The following is a 24,474-nucleotide window of genomic DNA, read 5'->3' as shown; positions in this document are numbered from 1 at the left end:
TCATCAACATTAATTTCTGTGTTTTCTCCATGTATAAAGCCGATAATTCCAGCCACTCTCGTGGTTCCTGTCACCGATCTCCAGGTTTGATTTGTACGAGTCCCCGGATTTCGGCCATCAGATTCCTATTTTGTCTTTTAGCCGCCTGGTCTCTTCACGAGTGAGTCCGTCGAGTTTCCCTCTTTCGAGCTGCAAAAGTACTGGTGGATTTAGCGACTTCATCAAGTCAATCAGGAAGTCGAATACTGCAGATACAAGCTGGGCCGTGGGCAATTTATTCGACATGGATTGTATGTGCACCTCCAGCGGAAGATCGCATGACGGCTGAAAGTATTTCAGGTAGTCTCGTTTTCCTTTTGACTGCAAAGTTTGGCCTATGGCCTCGTGCACGCGGTGGATACACTCATCGTATTCTGGAATTGGCTGACTGTCGGTTGCCGCCAGCTCCTCCGAAGCGGCTTCCATGATCAAATGGGCGAATATAGCATCTCTAAGTGCTGGGAGGCTCTCTGCTCCCTCACATAGCGCGAGAAAGTTGACCAGTAGTGTCATAGCCGTTGCCTCTGGGTCGCGGTTCTGTAAGAAATCATACCGCTGACAAAATGTCACTGTGAATTTTAAGAGTCGATCTTTGGTGCATATGTCATTCGATAGGATATCCGGGTCTAACAATACTGTTCTGATTGCTGGATTAGCATTAGCGTCGTCGGTTTTTCGAAAGGGGTGCCAGCAATAGAAATAGGATAATACATACTTTCAACTGTGCTGATGTACCAATCGATATCCTGATAGTCTTGCCTCTGTCCTTCAATCCGTGCTCTTCCGTGGCATATGAGTAGCTCGATTGCCGTGCAGAGGAGATAATCCAATATGAGGACATCAACCTCTCTTTGGGTATTGGGGTCAGCTTCTTCACGGTCCATGGGTACATATCAGAAAGCAGTCAACTTTTATGGTGTCCACTCTGCTGGTTGCATGGCCACTCCGAGTTGTGCGACCGGCCACGTGAATGACTCTCAAGCCAACCGTGTCAATGGATATGACTGCTGCGGTACCTTGGATACAGAAAATGAATCCCGAAATGTTGTTAATTGATTAGTACATGATTGACAGAGTAACTAACATATTCGGCAAGCGAGTGGCGCGTGTAAGCGGGCGGCGCGGTGCTGTATTCCATATAAAATAGTAATTTTATAAAGCTGAATATCTCAACAATAAAGATACTTAGATAATTAAGACTTAGATATATAAATCTTAAGTACAATCCTTATATATTCCTATACTTTTTGAAAGAATCTGAATTAAGAATTCAAGATTTATCAAAACATTATATAAAATACCAAAATTACATATGTATTGAGATAATTAAGTTATATTGGATAACAGTTCTAGTATAATTCAGATATAGCTAGATATTGAAGATTATTTTTGAGATTTTTTTGAATATCAACAAGAATTGATTGAGAAATCTGAGTTTAAAAAAGGGTGGTTTAATATGGAATACAGGACCGCGTCGCCCGCTTACACGCGCCACTCGCTTGCCGAATACGTTAACTAACTCGTAGGTTATGCGTGCTGACTAATACTAGGTGAGGATCCTATACCTCCTCCGTCACCGAGGCAGTTCGATGTTAGTCTGATAATACTCAGTAAAAAACCGCTTCTCTGGGGGGCTTGGGAATGTCACTGGGTATTAATTTTGCTGGCTAGGTACTGTTGCTAGTTGAAGTCCGGCCGTTGACCCAGCGCATACGGCCGCCAAACTAATATTCGAGGTACACCGTAGTATATATAGAATATTTATATTTCTTTCACCGGTGCCTCTTCGTATTTCGGTATAGAACATAGGCGGTGCCCGACCAAGCATTACATACAATAACCTAAACGATGCCCATATCCAATCGAAGCTCAGCCAAGAACGTGTGCTAGTAGACGCAGAGTTGAAGCTTCAAGCCGCCGTTAAGGTATCTATCATTCAGTTGACCATGTGATCCATGGCATTGAATGATGTCATACACGTAACTGTCCCAGTGACTACTTAAGTGGAGATTCCACCAGATTTGACTTAGCCCAACAGCAACTAGCTTCCCCATCACATTAGCTTCTGTCAATCAGTGAATCTAAGTTACATATCTGGCTATCATTTTGCTATTGCGGTACCCAGCGAGTATACATCGGCTTATATGATTGGTGGGATTCCTCCTACAAGTACACACTGCACGCATCTCGTCCGCCGGAAGCTGTTCTCAATGGCGTGGTACTGCTCTGGATCGACCAACAATGAGTTAGTTGAGAATCTATACAAAACTGGCCTAATCAAGAGCGAAAGGGTGAAAATTGCTATGAAAGGCGTGAGCACCCCCTTGCCCCCGATCTTAGCCTCCGGGATTAAAGACCCGGTCAAACAGCGCAGTCATAAGAAGCCATCCAACAGTCCATAAATCGAGCGAACTTGAAGACGGAAGTCTGACAGATGTAAGGTTGATCGGGCCCACTATGCACCCTCAAGACCATACTCGGACTCACCACAGCCTATCGGACACGCTGCGACGATCTCTGCACCTCATATGCACGGCCATGCATGTGAACACCTCATCGACTATCTTAAGCCTGGCTCGCACGTCTTGGACATCGGATCCGGCTCAGGTTACTTAACCCATGTATTTGCCAACCTTGTCACTGACTCGTCAGCTGGTAACCAAAGAGACGGCCAAGTCATTGGTATTGACCACATACCAGAGCTTGTCAACCTGGCTCATGATAACATGAGCAAATCTGAACAGGGCCGTAAGTATCTCGAGACAGGGAGGGTGAGATTTATCACTTCTGATGGTCGCTTGGGATGGCCTGAAGGAGCACCGTATGATGCTATACATGTCGGTGCAGCTGCCGAACGGCTACATCCTGTTCTGGTCGAGCAGCTTCGCGCCCCAGGGCGAATGTTTATCCCGGTTGACATGGAGAGCGAACATGAAAGTACAGGCCGCCTTGGGCTGGGTGGCGGACAGTACATATGGGTTGTTGACAAGAAGGCAAACGGGTCCGTCAGCAAAGAGAAGATCTTCCAAGTCAGCTATGTTCCTCTAACCGATCGCCCGGAAAAATGATTGGCGTTCGCCTGGCAAGGTCTCCTGCCACGACGACATGGATCATACAATCTGGCCGAAGTTTCCAATAAAGTGCGGTGGGTATGTTTTGTACTGCCAACTCATGGCTCCAACAACGGGCTCATAATTACCTTGAAAGTATGCCAGAAAAATACAGCAAGTCATTTTATTTCGGGGTACAAGCCGGGTAATGCCTTCAATAGAAGGAAAGTAGCCACATACATTACTAAGACAGTGTTTGGAGCAGCGTGGCGCCTAGTTTCAGGTATACCAAACACACCTGATAATTGTCAACGGAAAGGAAAGCCACCACCCGGAAAATTAAAACCCTGCCCAGAAAATTTAAATTGGGGACCGCCTTGTTGGAAGAAGAACTGTTGACCGCCACCAAATGGCCCAGACTGGAATGGTCCGCCCCTTTGTGACTCGGGATCGTTGGGGTCATCGCCGCTATCATAACGCCCTCTTAGCTCGTGATCTGATAGAACCTCGTAGGCCTCGTTTATAGCAGCCATCCTTTTTTCAGCCTCTTCCTTGGAAACCCCCCGAGAAATGACTTTGTCGGGGTGATGTTGCTTTGTCAATTGACGATATGCACGTTTGATAGTACGCTCATCGGCATCACGCGCAACGCCAAGAATCTTGTAGTAGTCCTTTTGCTTAGAGCGTTTCTGAAGAATGTGGGCTCTCTGTAAAAGGTCCTGGACCTTCTTGGAACTGGAATGATGCTCCTTTGCTTTGTTCAGTATACTGATTGCATCCTCGAAACGGTCTTCATCGATAGCTATTTGACCGTGGTACAGAAGGCCCGCCAAGGACGATGGATTCAATTCCAAAGCTTGAGAGCAGTAGGAGGCTGCTCGTTTGCGCATCTGCGTCTGAATCAGAGATATTAGCGAATAGTCAGACAAAACGGAAAACGGCAATGGCAAACCTCCTGGTAAGCCTCACAGGTTCGTTCGACCAATGAGGCATAAAGACGATTGGGAGCAGCAGGGTGAATGTATCCTGAATTTTTCGCCTGTTCCACATCGCTCTGCACATCATCCAGTAAACCACCATCATCACCGACACCCACCAGCAAGTTGACAACATTGTTGAACTTTCTAGAATTCGTCACGGTGTCTAGCTTCTGTAATTGTTTTAGAAGCTTTTTTTCCCGGCGGTATAGACTATTGCATGTTTTTGAGTCGGGGTCTGAGTGTAAACACTTGCGGACCTGAGAGATCCCGCGGTCATAGTCTCCAAGGGAGTAGAACAACATGGATGAGATTTGCAAGTGAGGTTCCAACGAGCCTGGGGATATCTGGGAGATGAGTGCGAGGTCACTAAGACCCTCCTCTATTTCGCCTCGCTCAAACCGGCAATGAGCTCGAGTTTGTCGAAGACTAAGGGACATGCTTGCTTTGCCAAGGGCTATATTCGCTTGACCAACGCACGTATCCCAGGAACCAAGCTTTTCTGCTTCTTGCGCCAACAGCGCAGACTCGCGCGCCTCCTCAAGCTCCCTGAATTCGGAAGACAAACCCTTATTAGCCATGCTCAAATCCTCAAAGGCACCTGTCCAGTCGGCAGACTTAGCCCTGAGGCGGGACCGCTGCAGGAGGGCGCTCTCGAAGCCTGGCCTCAATTGCAAGACCCGATCAAAGTCGGCCAATGCCTGAGAGTTCTTGCCCAGCGAAAGGTAGGCTGCGCCTCTCTGGAACAGGACTAGGTAGTTCGTCGGGTCCCTCGAGATAGCTGCATCGAAGTACTGTAAAGCCTCCCTGGACGATCCCTCAGCAAGATGTGTTTTTGCGGACGAGATTAGAGATGAAAGCGGGGTATCGGGGGATATCGAAGATGTTTGCAAGCCATGGCCGACTGATAGGAAGGCCAGGGAGACCGTAAGGTATCCTAGAGAGACGAACATCATGTGAAAAGAGAGACATCAATCAACAAGTACTGAATGGGTGAAAGGTGGAAGGTTAGAACAATAATAGCATATTAGTACAGTAAAAAGACGAGTTGCAGGCGGACGAGAATGGCCTTTCTAATGGTTGGAGAGCAAGTTACATATTTTCAAGAAAGTTGATAACCGTCAGCATTGACTGCGTCGATTTATTGTTAGAGATGGGTGTTGCGATACAGTAAGTCCCAATCTTCCAGTCTGGCCTTTACGACATTGTACATGCAGTAAATTTGAATCAGACGCCTTTTGCCTTGATCTCGGTCAAAATGCCGATCGATACCGGTATGGTCGCGTTCTTCACTGTAATAACATCTGACATGGACCCAGCCCAGCCAACACGTGACAGCAGAGACCGCGGAAATCGGCCGTGGTTTAAGGCTCAAGAAGCAAATTCTACCAACAAGTGTGCATATTGCAGGGAGGGCTCTTTTGGGTGATATCTGATCTCTTCCGAGACCTAGGAAATGACTGTCATACCGTGGGTCTGCTCTCGGTGTCTGGTGCGGTCTTTTAGGGCCTCTCTTAACCAATGCATTCTTCCACAACGTCGGACCTTGAAGACAGGTCTGTTTGTTTCTCCACCAGTGTTATATTAGCGAGATGCCATGAACTCATGCACAAACCAACAGTCGCAGATCTCTCTCCAGGCCTCTCTCCAGCCCTTCTCTCACGCGCACGCTCTCTGGCCGGCGAACATGCCGCGCTCACAACGCAATTGGCCGATTCCTTCAATCCTAAGGTCGCAAAGCGAATCGGGGAGATAGCACAGGTTGCAGGTACTCTCAAGGAGTGGGATAATGCAAACAAAGCATGTGGACTATTGAATTCTCACGTCGAACTACCTCGCTGACCGTTTTGCAGTCCATATCTGAGCTACAGTCCTTGCTAGATGACCCAGAAACGGATACAGAACTGAAGTCATTGGCCGTTGAAGACCTAGAAACTAGCAAGCACGTGCTGCCCACTATAGCAGAGAGTCTCAAAAAGGCACTCATTCCTCGCCATCCTTTTGCAGAGCTCCCATGCCTGCTTGAAATTCGGCCTGGGGCAGGTGGGGATGAGGCAGGCCTGTTTGCTTTTGAGTTGTTGAGAATGTATATTGCCTTCTGCTCTCGCCTGGGCTTTCGTTGTACCATCATCAAGAAAGAGGGCGGAGAAGGCTCTGCAGAGGACCGATTGAGCGAAGCGGTCCTGGAAATAGAAGCGGATGGTGCCTACGACACAATGAGAACCGAGTCAGGCGTGCATAGGGTTCAGAGAGTCCCAGCCACGGAAGCCAAGGGCCGAACTCACACTAGTGCTGTGAGTGTGATGGTTCTCCCTAGCTTCCCGGACACAGGAAATGACACCGAAGGAACAAATGGGTTCGATGACCCCAATAGCGACTATTACATTGACCCACAAGAAGTTCGCACGGAGAAGATGCGAGCTAGTGGTGCTGGCGGACAGCATGTGAACAAGACCGAATCTGCTATCCGTCTTACTCACATACCGACCGGTATCGTAGTCTCGATGCAAGATTCACGATCGCAGCATTCCAATCGAAAGAAGGCCTGGCAGGTATTGCGTGCGAAACTGGCCGAACAGAGGCGAGAGGCTCGGGAACAGGAACTGGTTGCGCTCAGGAGAGGAGCTATGGGCGGCGTCGCCCGGATGGGCCGAGGCGATAAGGTTCGCACATACAATTACGGACAGAATCGCTGCACAGACCATCGTAGCGGGCACACTGTGCACAACGTAGATGACGTTCTAGCTGGTGGCCAGGGACTAGAGTCCGTCATGGATAGTGTGCGGACATGGCTCGTTGATCGCGAGATTGCAGTCATGGCGGCTGAAGCATCAGCCAAGGATGAGGTACAGCGACGTGCCTAGGAGACATGGGAGTAGGACTATGAATCTATTCGGTGGCATGGCCACTATGCTGTGTACTCTGACTTTAGCAGCTCCATTCGAAATCTCCACACTGCAACTGCGCATACATGGACCTTGGATTTGCACATATCATCCAAATTCAGCAAATATATTAGAGATACCGCCTTTCTGGGTCGAAGGTGTCAAATGCCTCCATTGTCTTCTCGTACCTGTTCGGTCATTAGCATGCTGTTCGGGTGGATTGCAGTAATTGCGGCTCAATCTAGTACATACATAGTGAAAACTATACCGCCGCTCATGATAAGCCTTGCCAGACGTGGAACGGCGCCTGACCAGAAGGTCAAAATGCCCTCGTCCTTGAAGATTCGTGCCGCGCAGACAAAACTGTTCTTATAGTTTTTACTGGCTTCTAGGGATTGCATTCTACTTTTGTGTTAGTATGCGGTCCCTCAGCATATCTCAGACTTGAATATAGAATACAGACCTTGTCTTGACAGTATCAAGAGGTTGCGTAACGTAACTGAAGGTGCAGGTATTAGTATCCCTCCTAGACAAAAGCACTGGCCGGCTTTATTTAAAGAGGGGCACGGCAGGCTTACACCGTGATGAGACCGGCCATCCCACCGATCGCAAAGGTGCTCACGGTTCCTAGCTTCTCTCCAGGGGCAACCCAGCCTTGGGCCATCTGTTTCAACATAGTATAGCTTGAGAAGCGTGTCGCTGAATTGGCAGCCTGGCGTGCAGTTGTCGGAACAAACCCTTGGAAAAATCCTCGAACGCCTCTTTCTTGATAAATAATCTTGCTCCCATGCAAGAATCCTCGCATTCGGGGCTTTTGAGACTTCCGATCGTCGATTCTGTCAACGCCACAGGGCATCAGTTCTGTGCATTTAACCAACCGGTAGTGGCTCAAGATAATGGGATAACCGGAGAACAGGGCTCAACGAACAATTGCGTTTTGATACTCTCGAATGGTGTGACCGCCAAAAGAGACTCAGTAAATCCCGCCCCGAAACCCGCAATGACCGTTCGGGGCCCCGAAATCTTGCCATTCTCATCCTGCAGAAGTGATTTCAACCAGTCAAAGGCAACGAAACCTTTCACAAAGACGCCGCATCAGTCTTAAAAGATGACCACAATTCAGTTCACAGACAGGATTACTCACGAATTCCTGCTTTAAGAGAGTTTCCGATGATGAGGGTTGTGCACCCGGCATACCATTGTGAACCGAACGGCGGCCATGGTAGTTTCTTTGCGTCGGGGAGTCTGCGGTTGAGTTGTGTCCGGGTCTTTGCGACTACAGAACCGATTAGCCATTGAGATGGATGAATCAGAAACTAGATGTAACGCATACATTCTGCTGGATATGTGATAGCTGATGCTATTTAGCATTGTGTAAACGGAGATGAGATGAGTGTAGAGAGGTGTTACCGATCTCGACGGCACCCGCGGTAGAGCCCGCAATGATGGATCGCAAACTACTGGGCTTCATAATAGTTAGGGATCGTGTTCTCATGAGTAAGCCCCTTGAGCTTGAGCAAACCTTCGGCCGGTGATCTTTCTCAGCAGTCGCCATTGACGGAGCTATTTCACTAGGTACAAGCCCAGTAGCCTATGGAGTCCAGGTGGTACGTTGTTGAGTCCTGAGTCAGAGCTCGATCCTAGCCAAGTCAGTTAACTATAAGTTTAATTTCCCAGTAGTACTAATAATACGGGATTCCGCAAGAGCAAACCGTGCAGAGCTTCCGGCCTACTGTCTGCGATGTTTGGTAAGCCTAGGAGATCGAGTTGACATTTGACTAGATGCTACACATATCCGAATGGCCAGCTATAGCATCTAGCGTACCCCAGGCCTTTTTTCATCTTTTCTGTTTCCGTCGTTCCCGCTCCGTTGAATTCTTCTCACCTTGCGAACATCGCTAAACACCCCCACCCCGTCCTCTCCGCGCCTGAATTCCTCCGCTCCCGCCTCCTCCGTCAGCCCTCAACTGCTCTTCTCCGCATACCTTGAACTCCGTAACCCGGGCCTCTCTTTCCCTTCTCTTCCCCTAGCGCTATGTTCCTTCTTTTCTCTCTTTTTTTCTCTTTCCATCTTTTCTTCTTTTTTTTTTTTTTCAACTTCAATTTTTGCTTTATTCTCAGGATATGCACGCGGTACCCTTCTCACCACAACTTTCTTCTCGACAAATCCATCTTTGTTCGGGCCGACTATAAGGGCAGCCTCGAAACTATTGTCAGGTAAAGAGACCCAAAACGAGTCTTAGGAAATAAGAACACACAAAGATCCGCAAAAGCTTTCGCCGTTGGCGCCAGGGATGCAAACGCAGGATGGTATAGCCGTATGCATGCTATGACACCAGGGAAGATGGCTGGTGTTGTGGCGTGTGGTAGATTTCACCATGAGCTCAGAATGTGGTAATGGCGAAATTCGTCGCAGCTTGGTATAAACCCAGCCGCCGAGTACCTGTATGTTAGCCGAACACCCCAACCCCACCTCCAAGCAACGCCCGAAGCATGATACCCTCGCAACATGCCCACCGAACGCCGTAATAATCTCAGTAGACCTCCAATGCAATCCCGGGGGGACATATGTACAAGTAGAAAGAGCCATAGGATGGATCTGACCCATTCAATCAAGGGGCAAATAAGGGACATGTAGTAAGTGGAAACGAATACACACTAGAGAAGACAGGCAAAATAAGTATGATACAAACATAAATGTCCTGCATATTCGAAATCGAGTTGCAAAGACCAATCATGTAAAACACAAAGTTCAAAGAATAACCGGACACCAGAAGGCGCCCAGAAATGAATCTGTGAGTCAAGGTTACCAATAACCATCGTAAAATAAACGAACAACAACCAATAATGAGCGAAGATATGAAGAGAAAGGACATGACAGAAGAACAGCAAAAAAGCAATGGAGTTTAGACGTGAAGGAGAAAGGCCGACGAAGCGCTCGTTGCACCGGTAGCGGGTGGTTTATGACACCGGCGTAGTATGAGGTTTGCCGCTTGTTTGGCCTTGAGAAGAGCTGAACTGCTTTGCGTCGTTATGAATACTGCGACGTTGGCCTTGTCCCCGACCCCCGCGGTATGAACCTCGTCCACGGTGAAATTGATAATGCCCACCGTTCGCATGATGAACAGGACGACGATCTGCGGTGGTAGCATTCGCTGCGGCGGCAGCAATCAGGGGTTGTGACGGGTTCGCGATAGGGCGCGGAATAGTGTCTGGGGAGTCGTAAACGTAAAGTTTCTTGTCAATGTTTTGCGGGATAGGTTGGATCTCCGTTCCTAATTCCTGCTCAATTTTATACAAGTTGAAGCGATCATCCCAGTTAATGAGATTGATAGCAAGTCCAAGATGTCCGAAGCGACCTGACCGGCCAATCCGATGAAGATAAGTTTCAGCATTCTTGGGGAAATCAAAATTGATGACAACGTTGACGGCTTGGATATCAATCCCACGAGTCAACAAATCAGAGCAGACGAGATTGCGGCAGACGCCGTTGCGAAAGTCATGGAATACTCGGTTTCGATGTTGTTGAAGCATCCTTGCGTGTGAATAGAAACATGAGTATCCCAACTCGGTGATCTTCTTTGCGAGCAATTCCACGCGATTGGTGGAATTGCAGAAGATAATTGACTGGTTGATCTGTAACTTTGAGAACAGAGTGTTCAAACAATGAACTTTCTGTTTCTCCTCTACAAATGCATAGTATTGTGTGATTCCTCGTAGGGTAAGCTCGTCCATGAGATTAATCTCATAAGGATTGCGCATGTGTTTGTCCTGAAGATAAGTCAGCCGTATCCCCTGGAATGAAGGTAAGACATAATGTGCATACCTTGAAAGACTTTACAATCAGTGGAAATGTGGCACTGAAGAGCATCACTTGACGATCCTTTGGGTGGAAGGACAACAGCTGTTCAATGACCGGAGTGAATTCAGGAGACAGCAATTTGTCAGCCTCGTCCATTACAAATGTCGGACATTCAGAGAGGTCAGCAACGCCTTTGCTCGCTAAGTCCAACACTCTTCCAGGCGTTCCGACGAGAATATGGACAGCGTCGTTTAGTCTGATGATGTCATCCATCAACCCTGTCCCGCCTGTAGTGACCATAACGTTGATGCCAAGATGTTTCCCCAGAGTCTTACAGACGTGGGAAGTCTGAAGTGCCAATTCTCTTGTAGGAACCAGAATAAGAGCCTGGGTTTTCGTGCTTTTGGGATTGATGCGTTCTAGGGTTGGTATGACAAAAGCAGCTGTTTTGCCCGTGCCATTTTTGGCCCGCGCTAAGATGTCTCGACCGGTGAGGGCGACAGGTATCGTTTCTTCTTGAATGGGAGACGGTTTCTCAAAACCAGCTTCGAAGATGCCCATCATAAGTTCACGTTTGATGTAAAAATCTTCGAACTCTAAGCCTTTGGTAGCAGTCACATCCTGGACGCATGTCAGATGACGACGGACCAGAGCTGATCCTTGAGAGACAAACCTCAGTTTGTGGTCTTGCATCCTTAGCAGGAACATTTAATTGTTCCTTCCACTTCGCATCTGAGTTCGCATCACTGGTAGGGTTTGAGAATATGGTCAACTCGAATCCGTTTCTTGGAGAAGCGACCGACATACCCTAGTGTTGTACTTTTCATTTGTGAGGCTAGCGCGTCGGTCATGTTGATCAGTTATTCAAGGATAATTATGACTCGGGAGTGATAATGTCTTGCTTCTTTCTTGGTACACAGGTGGCCCAATACTGCCGGATGCCGGTGATTGGGTAGGAAGCTTTCGTGTAAACGATTCAACTTTCGAGGACTGATGTAAGACAAAGAGGCTTCTGCTGATGACAATGATAAGCTATGTCGTTGTATCGCTTTAAGCCAGGGAGACTGTGTTTTGATGGGCGTGGTGATGAAAGGAAGGATATGACACAGCCACTACTCGCAAATGATATTTTCTGTTGCGATGGATCGAAGTGTGATGAGCTCGATAAAGTGATGACTTCCGACAGAGATTCAGAAAGGCGGGTCAGATGGTTCGCTGTAGAAAAGTAGAATGAGTAAGGTGATAATTCAGATCAGGTATGTCTGTTGGCAGTTGAATTGTTCGGAGGGCTTGGAGACCGTGGACGAAGTGCTTGTGGGCCGATTTGGGCGTAGTCCCAAAACGGGCCGAGCCTCAAGAGCCCGATTCGGTAACTTACCTCTGATACCTACCTAGTAGGTAAGTTCCAGTTCAACCAAGATGAATGCCCTCAGCACGCCACTGATAACGCATCAAAAGGTTGGCAAGTGTCTCCAAGAGCTTCAATTGGTTATAGTTGAGCAGGTGTAAGATATTGAGTTGACGACTTGTACCGCCTAGAAGGAATGCGGAGAGAATTTGAGGGGTGGATGTGACCTTGATGGGAAGGGCAGCCATATTCCAGATTTCAGGCTCCATTACATGACCAGTAGGTACGCATTTGCTTTACATAAATATGGCTGAGCAGATTCTCGCCGCCACCTTCACCGTCTGCGGATGGACTATCTGTGGTGTTCACTACTCAGTCGTCTTCAGCTCTCTACCGTTTCACATTTCACATTTCATATGTGGTGGAAGGCGGACACGGAAATGGTATGACCCAACCACAGAGTTGAAATTCGCCATGGCAAGAGCTTCTACTACATCCACATTTGCTCTCAAAGTGCCTACACTCGGAGAGAACCCACTAGAGTGACAGGAGCGTACATGGAAAAGGGAGTAGTAGCAAATTATCTCCTGAGATAATGACTGTCACCACTGTTGGATAAGATCTTACTGTAAAAGCTACCTTGTACGTCTAGAAAGCCAACCTTGTTTGACCTCGTTCGGGTTCTGCCAACCTAGATCGATGAAGTTAGCTGCTACTATCGACCAACTTTTGCAAAACCAATGACTTACTCCTTCACGCGAACATCTGGCGCCAGGCTTATCTCGGCCCTGGATCCGGGCGTTATCAGTATGAACTGCCGACCAATTGACCGCCTCGCCGCGAGCATCTATGTCAACAATTAGCAAGCATTCACCGAAGTTGGGTGGTTATCATACTAGCATGTCAATGGCCATTTTCCTATTGATATGATCCATGTACACATCACTAAAAGGCCCAGGTTATCAGGAGCGGATCATACGGTTGGATTTCAAGAGACGTACAACTCGTCCAAGCATCGGATTGGGGACCCCATAGCCTCCCACAGTGCCAAAAGCAGGCATACCTGGGAGAATGATTTCTCACCACCCGAAAGAGTCTTTGCACCACGGCCTATACTGTCTTTCGTAATGTCAGGCTCAACCTAGGGAGCACTATCAGCGCAGATCAGCCACGATAGGACTTCGAACCACATACTTGTAGATCTAATAGCTTCCCCTCGTGATCTGTCAACAGTCGACCTCGAAAGCTCCTCTCGCTCAAGAGATATGTGAATTGTGCCTTCGCGCGCGAGGATATATGCGACCTGAAAATCCGCCAGCGTTTCTTGCGATGATCGAGGGTTGTTTTTAGGACCTGGGCAAATGCAGTTAGCTAGGGCTTCTGGTTACGATGGCGTGCTTATAGTACTTCAGCCAGTGTTTGGAATTCATCAACTTGTTTCAAAGCCCGTTCATAGTTCTCTTTAGCCTTCGAGGCCTGGGCTGCGAGTTCCTCGCGACTTGCTCCTAGCCTAGAGCTATGTCAGTAACTTGTTTATCGAGATCATGGTCGTGTATAAGTACTCTTGATTATAGCGCTTAAGATCTGTATGAAGCCTATCGAGCTTCTTGTCCAGACTGGTAGCTGTTTCACCCTCAGCTATTGCAACTCGCGGTGAGACTAAACTGGCTTTCTCGCTGAAGTCAACAATGCGTGCAGCGATCTCTTGCAGTCTCTGATGTATTTGTGCTCTGTCTTGTTTGATATCATTGATACGTTCGATTGCCGTGTTCTTCTCGCGAATTGATCTTCGGTGATTATCCATGGTCATTTGTGCTTCGTTTTGAGCCAGCTTGAGCTCTTCATCCATAGCGGAAACCTCTTTCAGTTTGGCCGAAAGTTCTTGTTTAGTCGCCTTGAGTGTTCTCATCATGGCGTCCATTGCCTCAATGCCGTCGTTCAGGGACCCTTCGTTCAAGCGTTTCTCTTCTTCAGCTTCTGCCAAGGTAGTTCGAAGCACATCAAGGTGTCCGTCTCCCACAGCCTCTTTGTCGACTGCCTCGGTGAGTTCCTCAATAAGATCCTCCGCTCTCTGTACTGCGACACGTAGTTCGCTACTTTTTCTGTCATGTCTCACACGCACTTGTTTACAGCTTTCGAGATTAGACCGAGCGGATCGAAGTAACTGCTCTTGATCACTGAGGGTTTTCCTTAAATCTGCAAGTATCTCTTTCTGCATACTGTTTGAAGGTCAGTGCTTGGTTCTCCATCAGTAGCCGCGCTATGCGTACCTGATCTGTGAGGCAAGGTCGGATTTCATTCGGGGACTCCCATTGTAGGCTGGCACTGGCGTTTGGCTGGGCTCGCCAGTACGGCTGTAAGAAAGATGAAACCCTCGTCGCCTGTTGGTGGGGTCGATGCAATAACATCTCTTCACATTTTGAGGTCTTTGCCCATCAAAAAGAACAGAGGATGCCTCTTCCAGGTTTTCTATCAGTAGCATCTGTTCAATCCCATGATTGATGATTAGTTGTCGGCGGACCAGATCATTGTCGATCTAACAAGTCAGCGTTATAACACTTGCCTCACTTAGAGTGGTTACCTGGCGAATGTTCTCACCTGAAGTACCCGCAAGGCTGTGTCGTAAGCGGAGTCTGGTTCGTGTTCTGAAGTATCAATATGGCCGTCGCTCCCTATGAATATCGGGCACACACTTTTGTTGTTAGGATTATGGGAGTCATGCGAGGATTTCGGGGTCTCTCACCAGTTGGTTCTCTGCATAATGTCTGACAAAATGTTCATGTCCCTTTTCGTGGTCACAATGAAGCTGCTGAGTGTTGTGCCGAACGAATTCTCCAAGATAGAGGACCATTCTGGCTTCATCAAGCTGACGAAATGCCCAATCGGACCCACAGGCTTTCTGCTGAAAGATTCTTCTTGTTGAATGGCTCTGGTGAGAGCTGGCATTCTTTCGTGGAAGCCAGAGTTTCTCGCACCGCCCTCTCTGTTCAAGTTTTGTAAAACCGATTGTGCTTGCTCAATGTCGGTCCTGATTTTATTAAGAGGGGCAGCAGCGAGTTTTACCTCCTTTTCAGCCTCACCTATTCTCTCATATAAGCGGTTTCTCTCAGCTTCATGTTCCTTACATCGAGCACGGGCATCATCTGCGTCAGCTTTCGCTCGCTCAAGTTCCTCTTGCTTTCTGGTGAAATTTTGCCCACTCATATCCGCTAAGCGCTGGTGCTCATCTGCAAGCTTCTTCCGAGTTTCAGTTATTCTAGCCTCCGCAGCCTTTAGATACTCTCTGATTTTGCGTTGTTCAGCCTGTGCGCATGTGTTAGAGACCCTGACGTGAATTGATGCGTGTGACGTTGGCCTGCCTGTAAATCATGGCGTTCAGTCAATTGGCCATCCATTCTTGACTTGATCTCCTCCTTATCTCTCTGACAGTTCTCGAGCTTGGAGGTAGCCTGCCGAACATATTCAGTTGCAACTTCGGTTTCTCTCTCAGTCTCCTGTATGCGATGATCATAATTGTCGAGACCTGCTTCAGCAGCAGCTATACCCTCGTCTGCTCTGGCCATTTCCGTTCTCAACGAATCCTGAATCTGCCGTTGTTCAGATAATGTAGCATATACGCTTCAGATTCCGAGCGTGCTTACCCGTTCTTGTTCTTCTACTTGAGCCCAGGCCATCTGGTTTCGAATGCTTCGAATGCGATTGCGTAGAGACTCATGTTGTTCAGATATGTCTAGTTTCCGCTTGGCTGCGTCCTGACGACTCTTCAAAATTGTGATATCTTGCACCCTGCTTTTTAGCTTTGCCTCGATTTGGTCTCCAGATTCTTCGATCAGGCGGTAGTCTTGGTCAAGTTGTTCCAGTTGGACTCCCTTCACAAAGAATTTGTATTTGTCACCAGGACTAGAGGAACTAAGAAATTGACGAGCCATATCCTGTGAAAGAACATTCATTGGATTGTCAAATTGCAGGGTAAAATAGTCGATAATGGAATCCAGCTCCGCCTTCTTGGTAGAGATGATCCGGCCACTTTCAGACTTGATTTTGAACCCACTGGTGCCATTCCTAGAGAAATAGCGCTCGATGATGATTGATTTACCGTAATCATCTGGCATGTAAGCACCATCACCTTGGTTTTTGATACGCACCACGATGGTCGCGTTCCTGAGAAACTTAGAATCCAATACATATTAGCGGCTGGGTAAACCTACTCCTTGCCTTCCTTGATAAAACTTTTCAGACTTTGCCCCCGGTTGGTGGCCGAAGCCTTACCACCTAAACAGAGGGTTATCGCGGTGAGAACTGCACTCTTTCCTGAACCGTTCTTCCCAACAACAAAATTGATCAGGGGGCCGAGTTCGATGTAAAAATGATCGTGGCACATGAAATTATAGCACTCAACGCGCTCCAGAATCCCATGCTCAGCAGGCATGTTCGGTTCATCGCTAGCGAATGAATATTTCTCCTGTATAACTTGTGTCGCGCGCAGCTCAAGTTCGTCCTCGTCATCGTCAAGTGCCTGTGAGATAGATTGAGACATTGTCTCTTCAGTCTCATCGTCGGTAACTCCGTCGGTTCCGAACGAGTCGTTTCCGCGAAAGCGTTTTCGCTGACCAAATCAGTATATTGCCTGGGAATGCCCAATTTCACATACCGATGGAGAGGATGTTACCCCCCTTTCCTCATTCGAGTCCGCAGTGGACGCCTGGGAGCGTTTACTTGCCGGCATCGAGTGCGGATTGACTTGAGCATGAAAAACTTGGTATGACAATCACACCAGCAGTGAGTAGAGAGATAAGTTATAAAGCAGAGTAGCCAGACTTGGTGAGAGTGGCAGCGACTCAAGAGTAACAAAGAAGCCGTAAAGTAGCGCCGCTGCCTTTTCTTTCAAAAGGTGGAGGTAGTAGCACATTTCCTTTGTTTCGTGTTCGGAGGTTTATCGGCTGCAGATAAGGCGCGTGGTCGCGTGGCGCGTTTTTCAATGTTCAGTTAGGGTAGGTAGACTTTCATATGTTTGCATCATGCATCGCCAATTTCTTCGCTTGATGAAAGCAAATACCTTCAGCAACACACACACAATTCGTGATCCACTGTGAAGGACGTCGAAATTCATGAGATATTGGTAGCCACTACCAATTTGGTCCTTGTAAATGTTCACTTAAGCCCATTAGGCAACTCTTTAGGTATTTAATTATTGGAACGAAGCACTACACGAGTCACAACTAGGAAAAATACAACGTAACTCTCCTTCCAAGAACCAATGGTAGAACGCAGTAGCGCGCTATAGAATTGTCTACGGTATATCGCGCATATCATGTTCATAATACCGCTGGCTCATTAGCTGTGTCGCTCGCATAAGGAGGTACCGCCTGTTCAACAACGTTCCGTTCGATCCTGGGTTGTTCAGCATGGCAATTGGGCTTATTTGAGCCAAGGAAATGTGCTGACCATAGGCTTACGCTAGAATGACTTGTGGACAATGGCTAGGTGGATTATGGCGAGGGAGTTGAACGATTAGATAGGGATCAGAGCTTAAATCAGTATGTACTGCGCCATTCTCTTTATGGAAAGGGGGACAAATGAAAGGAGAAACATATGCCTGCCCCTGTGTTGGGTGATGCGAGAATTCCACCAGAGCGAAGCAATCAGATTATCGTTGAAACTGAGGATGCCAATAATAAGGTAGCGCAAGCCTCTAATGGTTCATGGGTTCCTCCGCAACGTAGTGCAGATAAGCCCCTAGTAACTTGGTTCCTTCAATGTAGTTCCGTTTGTCAAGCTTCTCATTCACAGAATGAGCAGCATCAGTGGAGCTGCCCATTGGCAGAAGCAACACATTCTTTCCAGTGGCTTGCTCGAAGTTCAAAGTAACGGGGATACTACCGACTGGTTAGCCTCTAGAGAACAATAAGCAGCTTAATACAAGATTTCTCCATACCTGCCGCCTTCACGAGTCATGTCGGGCTCAACACCAAAGACCTGTTTAACAGCCTTGCTTGCAGCAGTGAAGTTCCAGTGCTTCGGACTGGCCACCCACCATTTTCCGTCATGCTGGAGCCAAACATCTAGCTTGTTCTTGCTGTTCAACTTGGCAAATTCTGACTTGATATGATCAAACACAAGTTTGTTCACATCCTCGCTTTCCATATTTGGCACTGTTCTAATAGAGAACTTGCCGATCACCTTGGCTGGAATCACGGTCTTGGCTCCAGGAGCGGAATAAGCACCCTCAATACCATGGATAGACAAAGAGGGATATCTCCATCGAGCCATGAGAGTTCTTTCCTTGGTAGAATGAATGCCCGTCTCGCTGCCCAAAGACTCATGAAGGTTGTCCATAGTGTAGCTAATATTGGGGTACAGGGATTTCTCATCTTCCGACAAAGGCTCCACGAGATCCATAATGCCAGGGATCAAGATATTTCCCTGAGGATCAACAAGTTTGGAGAGAACATTAACCAAGTCAGTCATCGGCTCATGGGCAGAACCTCCAAACACCCCGCTGTGCAAATCCTGGGCAGGGCCGGAGACACTGACGGAGTAATAGTTACAGCCGCGAAGACCGTAAGTCAGACAGGGCTTTTCGGTACCAAGCCAATAGTTGTCCGAGATGCAAACGGCGTCCGCATCTTTAAAAAACTTCTTGCTTTCAGCTTGGATGAACTCCTCCAAGCCTTCCGAGCCGTATTCCTCCATGCCTTCGAAGCAGCAAAGGAGATTGACGGGAAAGTCCACACCCGCCTTCTTGTGAGCTTCGATCACGTTCAGCCAGCCCAGGACAGGACCTTTGTCGTCAGTGCTTCCACGTCCAAACATCCTTCCCTGATCATCAACAGTCAATTCGAAGGGTTCTGTCGCCCAACCATCTTCTTTCAAGGCGGGCTGCACGTCATAGTGACCATAAACTAGAATGGTCCGCTTGTTCTTGTCATTACCATACCGGGCAATTACGACAGGAGGTAGGTCAAGATGCTCCTTTCCGGGCTGTTTGCCTAGAGGTCGTTGCTCTACCTCGGCACCCAGAGCTTCAAGTTCGGAGGCAAGAAACTGCGCCATCTGATGTGCAAAACGAGGGGATTAGCGGCGATTCGTTGTGAGTTAATAAAGAGCTTGCAAAAGTATACCCTGAATACATCTTTTCTGTTCTCATCCTGCGCAGATATCGAAGGAATAGCAACAGCCTTTCGTAGCCCTTTCAATCAGGTCAATACACATCATAAGTTAAAGATGATCGAGAACTCATCCAACATACTGTCAATGAAAGAGCCGGAGAGGTCGTCGACCCTACATATATATATGTGTGATTTTGCATGCGGTCAGAGCCAGGTATTTATGAAACTAGTAGCGGGGAGCGAGGACTGATGAAGCAAATGTGAAATTCTTTCAAAAGGGGAGAACCATCAAAGGAGGGGCAGGATGAGGTAATTGGAAGATAGGCTCACTGTTTGAAAAACGGCTCAAGTTGCGGTGCCATCTTTGAATCGCTGATATGTTTGTAATATGGTTGACGATATGACAGACGGCGTACTCTGGGTTTAAAAAAAGTTTGAGATGCCAAATGTCCCTTGCTGTGGATTGGAGATGACAGAAAGGGTCTGTACTCTCTAAGCGACGTTGCAATTCGACGGATGAAGAGGGGCATTTGGGCCGTGGACGAAGGACAGAATTATTATTATTAACAATTACCACCTGATGGACATACAGTACAAGTACGTACCAGCGAAGGAGCCTGGAGTTCCCGCGAATAAGCGACGACCCGAGGCGCAATCGTAACTAGCGACAGGACCCTAAAATAGCTCCTTAAGATCATGGTGTTATTCATTTGGTAGTCGGCTACGACTATTATCGCCATAATTATTGATTCATTTGGGGGCGGGGGTAAAGAATACAGATTTATACAGGGATAAAGGGCTTCTAATAAGACAGATATAAATGAACGGGCGGCAAAAGACTTCGCATACTCGAAGCAGACATGATGAAAAGAACGACCGGAGTTTCGGTGACCTGGGATGTGAAAAAACTGTAGGAATGTTGGCGCAACCAATTCGGGCATTGTCATCAACAGTCCCTTCCCCAGGATTCCTTTCGCAACTTCCGATCTTCTCTAGCCATCCGGCGCTTGGTGCCCCATCTTGATTGCACCGCCTCCAGAACTTGCTTCTGCATTTCTTTCTTTTCTGGGCTAGCTCCGCACACCATCGAGATGAAGAGTGGTGAGCAATCAAAACGCTTGGCCAACTTGGAGCGACTCCATGTCAGTGGGTCACTGGTTCTAAGTCTCCGTATCTCTAGTACATCGGATGGGTTCAGGTGATATCTCTTTAAACCAGGCGTTTCGTTTGGAGAAGTAATATCGGTGGAATTCCGGTGGGTGACCGAAGCATCGGTGCGCAGAGATCTCCGAATGTCATCGTTCGGAAGAAACTTCGCTGGCGTGTGATACACTGATGGAGCGCTCGAAGGAGGGTTATAGACAATGTGGTCTCCTTGAACTTGGGTCATAGAAGGTCCAAAGGAGGCATCAGGCTTCACACGTAAACGTTGCTTTGTACGTCTATAAGAGGACTGGCTCCGTCGAGACGTAAGAGGCATGAGTTCGCATGACGAGGGTGAAAGAAACGGCAGAGAGAGTAACGGCCTCTTTGCCGTGGCAAGAGTGCTAGCCATTGTTGGCCTGGGTTTCCGTGTCGCGCTTGGTGAGGCTGACAAGATACAATAAATTTTCAATGGGGTGAGGAGCGAGGGAATGATCGCTTGATAATAAACCTATGGCGAAAGGTAGTGTTAACACGCGTTCTTGTGTAATTTGACTTCAATTAAAGAAGACCAAGAGTATGACTGCATGATACATACACTTCGCGGTTCAGCTAGACCATGATCAGGGGGTAATGGAGCAAACTTAGGTCCTCAAGCCGCAGCAATAAGTTTACTTACGAAACTGAAAGGTTGAGCTTTTCTGAACCGCAAGTCCCGTGATGAGCTTAATAATAATACATACATAGAGCATGCAGTGCATAACCTCAGGATTACAGTCCAGTACTGCTGCGTAACTTGGTTTCGCTGAAAGATACAGAAGCACACAGGTGGGTCGACGATCAAGCCAATCTGTCACATAATATACATACAACATGTTTAAGTCTGGATCTAGCTACGGTGGGCCCTTCACTGCTTGTAGGAGAGAGATTGTCTTCGGGCTGTTCAATTGGTCTTCAAGATATCAGGGGAATCACAGGACTGCAAATATTTGTGTGTGTATTGGTAATTACGGGGCTGATAGTTACAAGGTATGGCACTCCACACATTATCAGCATACCAGATTTGTGTTCCATCATTTAGCATTTTGCGCAATATGTTCATGTGAAAAAACGAAAGAACTGTCATGAGCCAATCTATGATATCACTCTGACAAAACACTTCTATATACTCAGGGGCTAAAGTTATTATCATATCGCAAAAGTACCGCGTGAGACTGTCTAGCGTCTTTCAAGACTGGAATGCCCGGCGCTGAATGCAACAGAACGGCGCAAATCTGTTCATAGAATATCATGCTATGACATCAGATACCGCTTTCAAAGCCTGTTGTATCCGATTACATAGATCTGACTCCTCTTCCAAGCCGACACTTATTCTGACAAGACCGAATTCGATACCGAAGGAATTCGCCTGATAAAGATCAGTAATCATAGGGCAAGCTAGACGACGCGCTCATCGAGCGAATTGCACAGGTTGACATACCCATTCTAGTTCACCGTAGTGGGCCAACAATGTATATGGACAGCTTTGATTAACAGTTAGTGTGCACGCTGCTTAGATTCTTATGAGGGGCTTCGACCAACCTCAATGTAAAATTCGTTCCGAGACTTGGGCCCTTATGTACTTCAAGTTGATCGAAGAAAGCAGTTGCTTCCGCAGTTGAATGGAACGTAACAGAGAAGAGGCCACCGTATCCCCCATTCTGGGTGCGGAATGCTTCATAAAGAGGTTGAGAAGGGTTGAACTTCGGATAATAAACATTCTTAACTGTAAGATGGATTAGAACAAAGCGCTGTAGATTCGGACCAAGTCACCCGGGATGATCGGAGACGCAACGGCAACGAGGCAAGAATGAATCTGGACTTACCTCGCGGAGAATTTAGTAGCAGTTCTGCAACTACTTCTGTGGTTCGATTAATCTTCTCGATTCGGGATGCGAAATCCCGGCTATTCCGCTCCAAGAAAACGACATCTTCAGCCCAGACATTGTCTTCATATTCACGGGCGTAAGTCTCTCTCAAAGAATGGTAATAATGCCCATGTGGATTGAGCACTGCACTTCCTCCCATAACATTGCTATCCCCACTGAATATCTTGGTCAAACTGCTAACCACAATGTCTGCAGAAGGGAGAACATTGATGTTCAGGAAGTTCCCTACAGTCTCGTCAACCACAACCGCAAAATCATACCTATCAGCGAGTTGGCGAATTCTTCTCAGATCTGGAGATTTCAGCAAGGGATTGCCCGGAAATTCCGTGAATAAAGCCAGGAACCGTTCGCCTGCCTGCAAACGTGATTCCAAATCATCGAGATCTTCTGCAGAACCTTGGCCATAGAACAAGCATCCGGGACCCCATTTCTGAAGGATTTTCAACGAGTCGATGTAAGGAAACCCAAAGCATATGCTTTTCAGTTGTCCTCTGCTGGCCAGTAACATCTGATGTGCGTTAAAGATAGAGCTCATCCCCGTTGGATGTAGAAAGACGTCAGCCTCCGTCAGCCCCGCCACACGACCTTCTCCTGCCGTCTCCTCGAGAGCTTCATTCAGCTCTACGTCAGCTGTGAGAACACCTGCTATTCTCCGGCGTACAGCCAACCGTGCCTGATCAGCAAGCGAGATATTCAAGTTGCGCCCAAATCGTTCTTCAATGAATTGTACATATTCTTTGCCATCCTGTGCTTCTCTTGTGGATGACAAGTCCTTACAATGATGTTGTGTACTATTGCGTCGACCTATTCCACTGATCGAATCGCGCCCCTGGTATCTCCGAGGGCCTTTACAGATTCTCCGAGGCGCCGCATCTGTCGCATGGGATTTTCTCTCAGCAAGAAAGCCACTTCTTAGGGCACCCAGGCAGAACTCGCCCCGCCGACTCGATATGCCATTCCCAGTGTGTTGCCACACCTGCTTGGCAATGGAAGCAAACTCTTTCGGATATATCACAGCTGATAATAGCAATGTTGTGGTGGGAAAGCCAGCATCTGTTTGGTGAGAGGGACTGAAACTCGTGATCCGGATCTTGTCGTGGTGTTCCGTTGATATCCTCGACTTCATGAAGGAATGGCACATTTCGGCGGTGGCAATGGATGGGAACAATATGGCAGTCTCCGAATCTGGCGTACCAAAGCGTTGTACTATCTCCACCGCAAGCTCCTGAATGATTGGATGTATAAAAAATCGTGGATAGCCGCATTGCATACTGTTTGTTATCCAAGGCTCCCCCTCTTCATAAGCCACATTTGCTTTCCAAGTGGGAAGTGACACGCTGACTGCCTAATCAACGGTGAGTGGCTGTTCTTGGCTGACAGTGACTGTGCATTAAACTCATATAGGGGACATTTGGAAAGTAAGGAGACTGGTGAGGGAGACAAGCTCCCACAAGATGACTAGGCGGGGTACGCGGGGCCTGAACCTACATGGTCAGTATTGGGAGGAACCGGGCCTCCAATGATCTGAAGCATTGTGGTAGAGCGACCAAATTTTTGTAGAGCTAGAAACCGACTAGTCGAGTGAGTATGTATGATTTGGGTGGAAAAAGCGGGAACGAACAACACTTGACGCAGATGGAGTGATGAGTAGGGAAAGAATTCTTAGAGAATTGGACTAGGAAATGGAGGGAGTCATCATGGATCCATCCATTGCCGCGGTGGCAGCCAGCGATTTCGGCGTTGTGCTGGGAGTGGTTGACCAATTAGTTTGGAGCGAACGGAGCTCACGGCACGAGTCACTCCCTCGCTAACTAGATAAGTATACCTTAGGTATCAATGATCATTCTGTACTTTTCCATGTACTGTACAGTACTAGGTAGAAAAGTACTGACTAGGTCTACGTTACGTACGTACATATAAAACAGACCGGACTGTTCGATGGCTTCTGCAATAGAGTCTCTAGAGTCTAAGAGCCCGGTGATGTGATGACAGTGGCCATGATTTGGCTGGCAGTCAGCCGGCTGCTTTATAACTACAATAACTAACTAATTGACTAACTAGTTAGCTAACTAATCAACTTACCTAACAATAGGTACTCACTACAGAGCGACGGAGGCTCATATCCGGCAGGCGGTAAGGTAGAGCGTGGTACGCTAGAAAGAGTATTAGGTGCTACCGTGCTACAGTAACGGG

At 47.6% G+C, this 24,474-nt stretch overlaps 9 protein-coding genes across 9 annotated transcripts; 2 read left to right on the top strand and 7 right to left on the bottom strand.

Annotated features, from left to right (window-relative positions):
• Positions 1–2: 2 nt before the first annotated feature.
• Positions 3–1,087, bottom strand: BO97DRAFT_398179 (uncharacterized protein). The gene is made up of 2 exons (XM_025694176.1): positions 755–1,087; positions 3–686 (listed from the first exon to the last, which is right to left on the bottom strand). The coding sequence occupies exons 1-2, from the start codon at positions 921–923 to the stop codon at positions 118–120; spliced, it is 738 nt and encodes a 245-aa protein (XP_025547584.1). The 5' UTR covers positions 924–1,087; the 3' UTR covers positions 3–117.
• Positions 1,088–2,249: 1,162 nt separating this feature from the next.
• BO97DRAFT_354091 (protein-L-isoaspartate O-methyltransferase) lies at positions 2,250–3,107 on the top strand (the record flags this gene model as incomplete). Its single annotated transcript, XM_025692081.1, has 2 exons — positions 2,250–2,351; positions 2,481–3,107. The coding sequence occupies 2 exons, from the start codon at positions 2,250–2,252 to the stop codon at positions 3,105–3,107; spliced, it is 729 nt and encodes a 242-aa protein (XP_025547583.1).
• A 144-nt stretch (positions 3,108–3,251) lies between these two features.
• On the bottom strand, positions 3,252–5,219 carry BO97DRAFT_408348 (DnaJ and TPR domain protein). Its single transcript, XM_025695838.1, has 2 exons — positions 4,042–5,219; positions 3,252–3,985 (listed from the first exon to the last, which is right to left on the bottom strand). Exons 1-2 carry the CDS (start codon positions 5,017–5,019, stop codon positions 3,398–3,400), a joined length of 1,566 nt encoding a protein of 521 aa, XP_025547582.1. The 5' UTR covers positions 5,020–5,219; the 3' UTR covers positions 3,252–3,397.
• Positions 5,220–5,506: 287 nt separating this feature from the next.
• BO97DRAFT_408346 (putative mitochondrial translation release factor (RF-1)) lies at positions 5,507–7,042 on the top strand. The gene is made up of 3 exons (XM_025695837.1): positions 5,507–5,622; positions 5,688–5,866; positions 5,920–7,042. Exons 1-3 carry the CDS (start codon positions 5,523–5,525, stop codon positions 6,928–6,930), a joined length of 1,290 nt encoding a protein of 429 aa, XP_025547581.1. The 5' UTR covers positions 5,507–5,522; the 3' UTR covers positions 6,931–7,042.
• Positions 6,986–8,429, bottom strand: BO97DRAFT_408344 (putative mitochondrial tricarboxylate transporter (Ctp)). Its single transcript, XM_025695836.1, has 8 exons — positions 8,362–8,429; positions 8,285–8,305; positions 8,096–8,227; positions 7,880–8,027; positions 7,530–7,787; positions 7,415–7,450; positions 7,204–7,353; positions 6,986–7,139 (listed from the first exon to the last, which is right to left on the bottom strand). Exons 1-8 carry the CDS (start codon positions 8,420–8,422, stop codon positions 7,082–7,084), a joined length of 864 nt encoding a protein of 287 aa, XP_025547580.1. The 5' UTR covers positions 8,423–8,429; the 3' UTR covers positions 6,986–7,081.
• Positions 8,430–9,912: 1,483 nt separating this feature from the next.
• Positions 9,913–16,482, bottom strand: BO97DRAFT_437638 (DNA repair protein SMC6; the record flags this gene model as incomplete). The annotated part of the gene is made up of 15 exons (XM_025697864.1): positions 9,913–10,593; positions 10,778–11,374; positions 11,427–11,499; positions 12,851–12,948; positions 12,998–13,046; positions 13,103–13,242; positions 13,380–13,454; positions 13,536–13,611; positions 13,664–14,320; positions 14,372–14,637; position 14,793; positions 14,845–15,404; positions 15,461–15,688; positions 15,743–16,262; positions 16,310–16,482. 15 exons carry the CDS (start codon positions 16,480–16,482, stop codon positions 9,913–9,915), a joined length of 4,194 nt encoding a protein of 1,397 aa, XP_025547579.1.
• A 932-nt stretch (positions 16,483–17,414) lies between these two features.
• BO97DRAFT_408340 (M20 family dipeptidase) lies at positions 17,415–19,748 on the bottom strand. Its single transcript, XM_025695835.1, has 6 exons — positions 19,541–19,748; positions 19,351–19,382; positions 19,223–19,290; positions 18,037–19,154; positions 17,547–17,977; positions 17,415–17,492 (listed from the first exon to the last, which is right to left on the bottom strand). The coding sequence occupies exons 1-5, from the start codon at positions 19,570–19,572 to the stop codon at positions 17,794–17,796; spliced, it is 1,434 nt and encodes a 477-aa protein (XP_025547578.1). The 5' UTR covers positions 19,573–19,748; the 3' UTR covers positions 17,415–17,492; positions 17,547–17,793.
• Positions 19,749–19,911: 163 nt separating this feature from the next.
• On the bottom strand, positions 19,912–21,010 carry BO97DRAFT_376572 (mitochondrial 54S ribosomal protein mL58). Its single transcript, XM_025693026.1, has 2 exons — positions 20,952–21,010; positions 19,912–20,864 (listed from the first exon to the last, which is right to left on the bottom strand). The coding sequence occupies exon 2, from the start codon at positions 20,763–20,765 to the stop codon at positions 20,157–20,159; it is 609 nt and encodes a 202-aa protein (XP_025547577.1). The 5' UTR covers positions 20,766–20,864; positions 20,952–21,010; the 3' UTR covers positions 19,912–20,156.
• Positions 21,011–21,487: 477 nt separating this feature from the next.
• BO97DRAFT_376569 (cystathionine gamma-synthase) lies at positions 21,488–24,016 on the bottom strand. Its single transcript, XM_025693025.1, has 5 exons — positions 23,770–24,016; positions 22,219–23,626; positions 21,935–22,118; positions 21,834–21,876; positions 21,488–21,761 (listed from the first exon to the last, which is right to left on the bottom strand). Exons 1-5 carry the CDS (start codon positions 23,812–23,814, stop codon positions 21,642–21,644), a joined length of 1,800 nt encoding a protein of 599 aa, XP_025547576.1. The 5' UTR covers positions 23,815–24,016; the 3' UTR covers positions 21,488–21,641.
• Between the last annotated feature and the right edge of the window lie 458 nt (positions 24,017–24,474).

Source organism: Aspergillus homomorphus (assembly GCF_003184865.1).
Source record: "Aspergillus homomorphus CBS 101889 unplaced genomic scaffold BO97scaffold_48, whole genome shotgun sequence".
Taxonomy (NCBI): domain Eukaryota; kingdom Fungi; phylum Ascomycota; class Eurotiomycetes; order Eurotiales; family Aspergillaceae; genus Aspergillus; species Aspergillus homomorphus.
The sequence above is the reverse complement of the archived record's forward strand: the minus strand, read 5'-3'. Positions and strand labels throughout refer to the sequence as shown.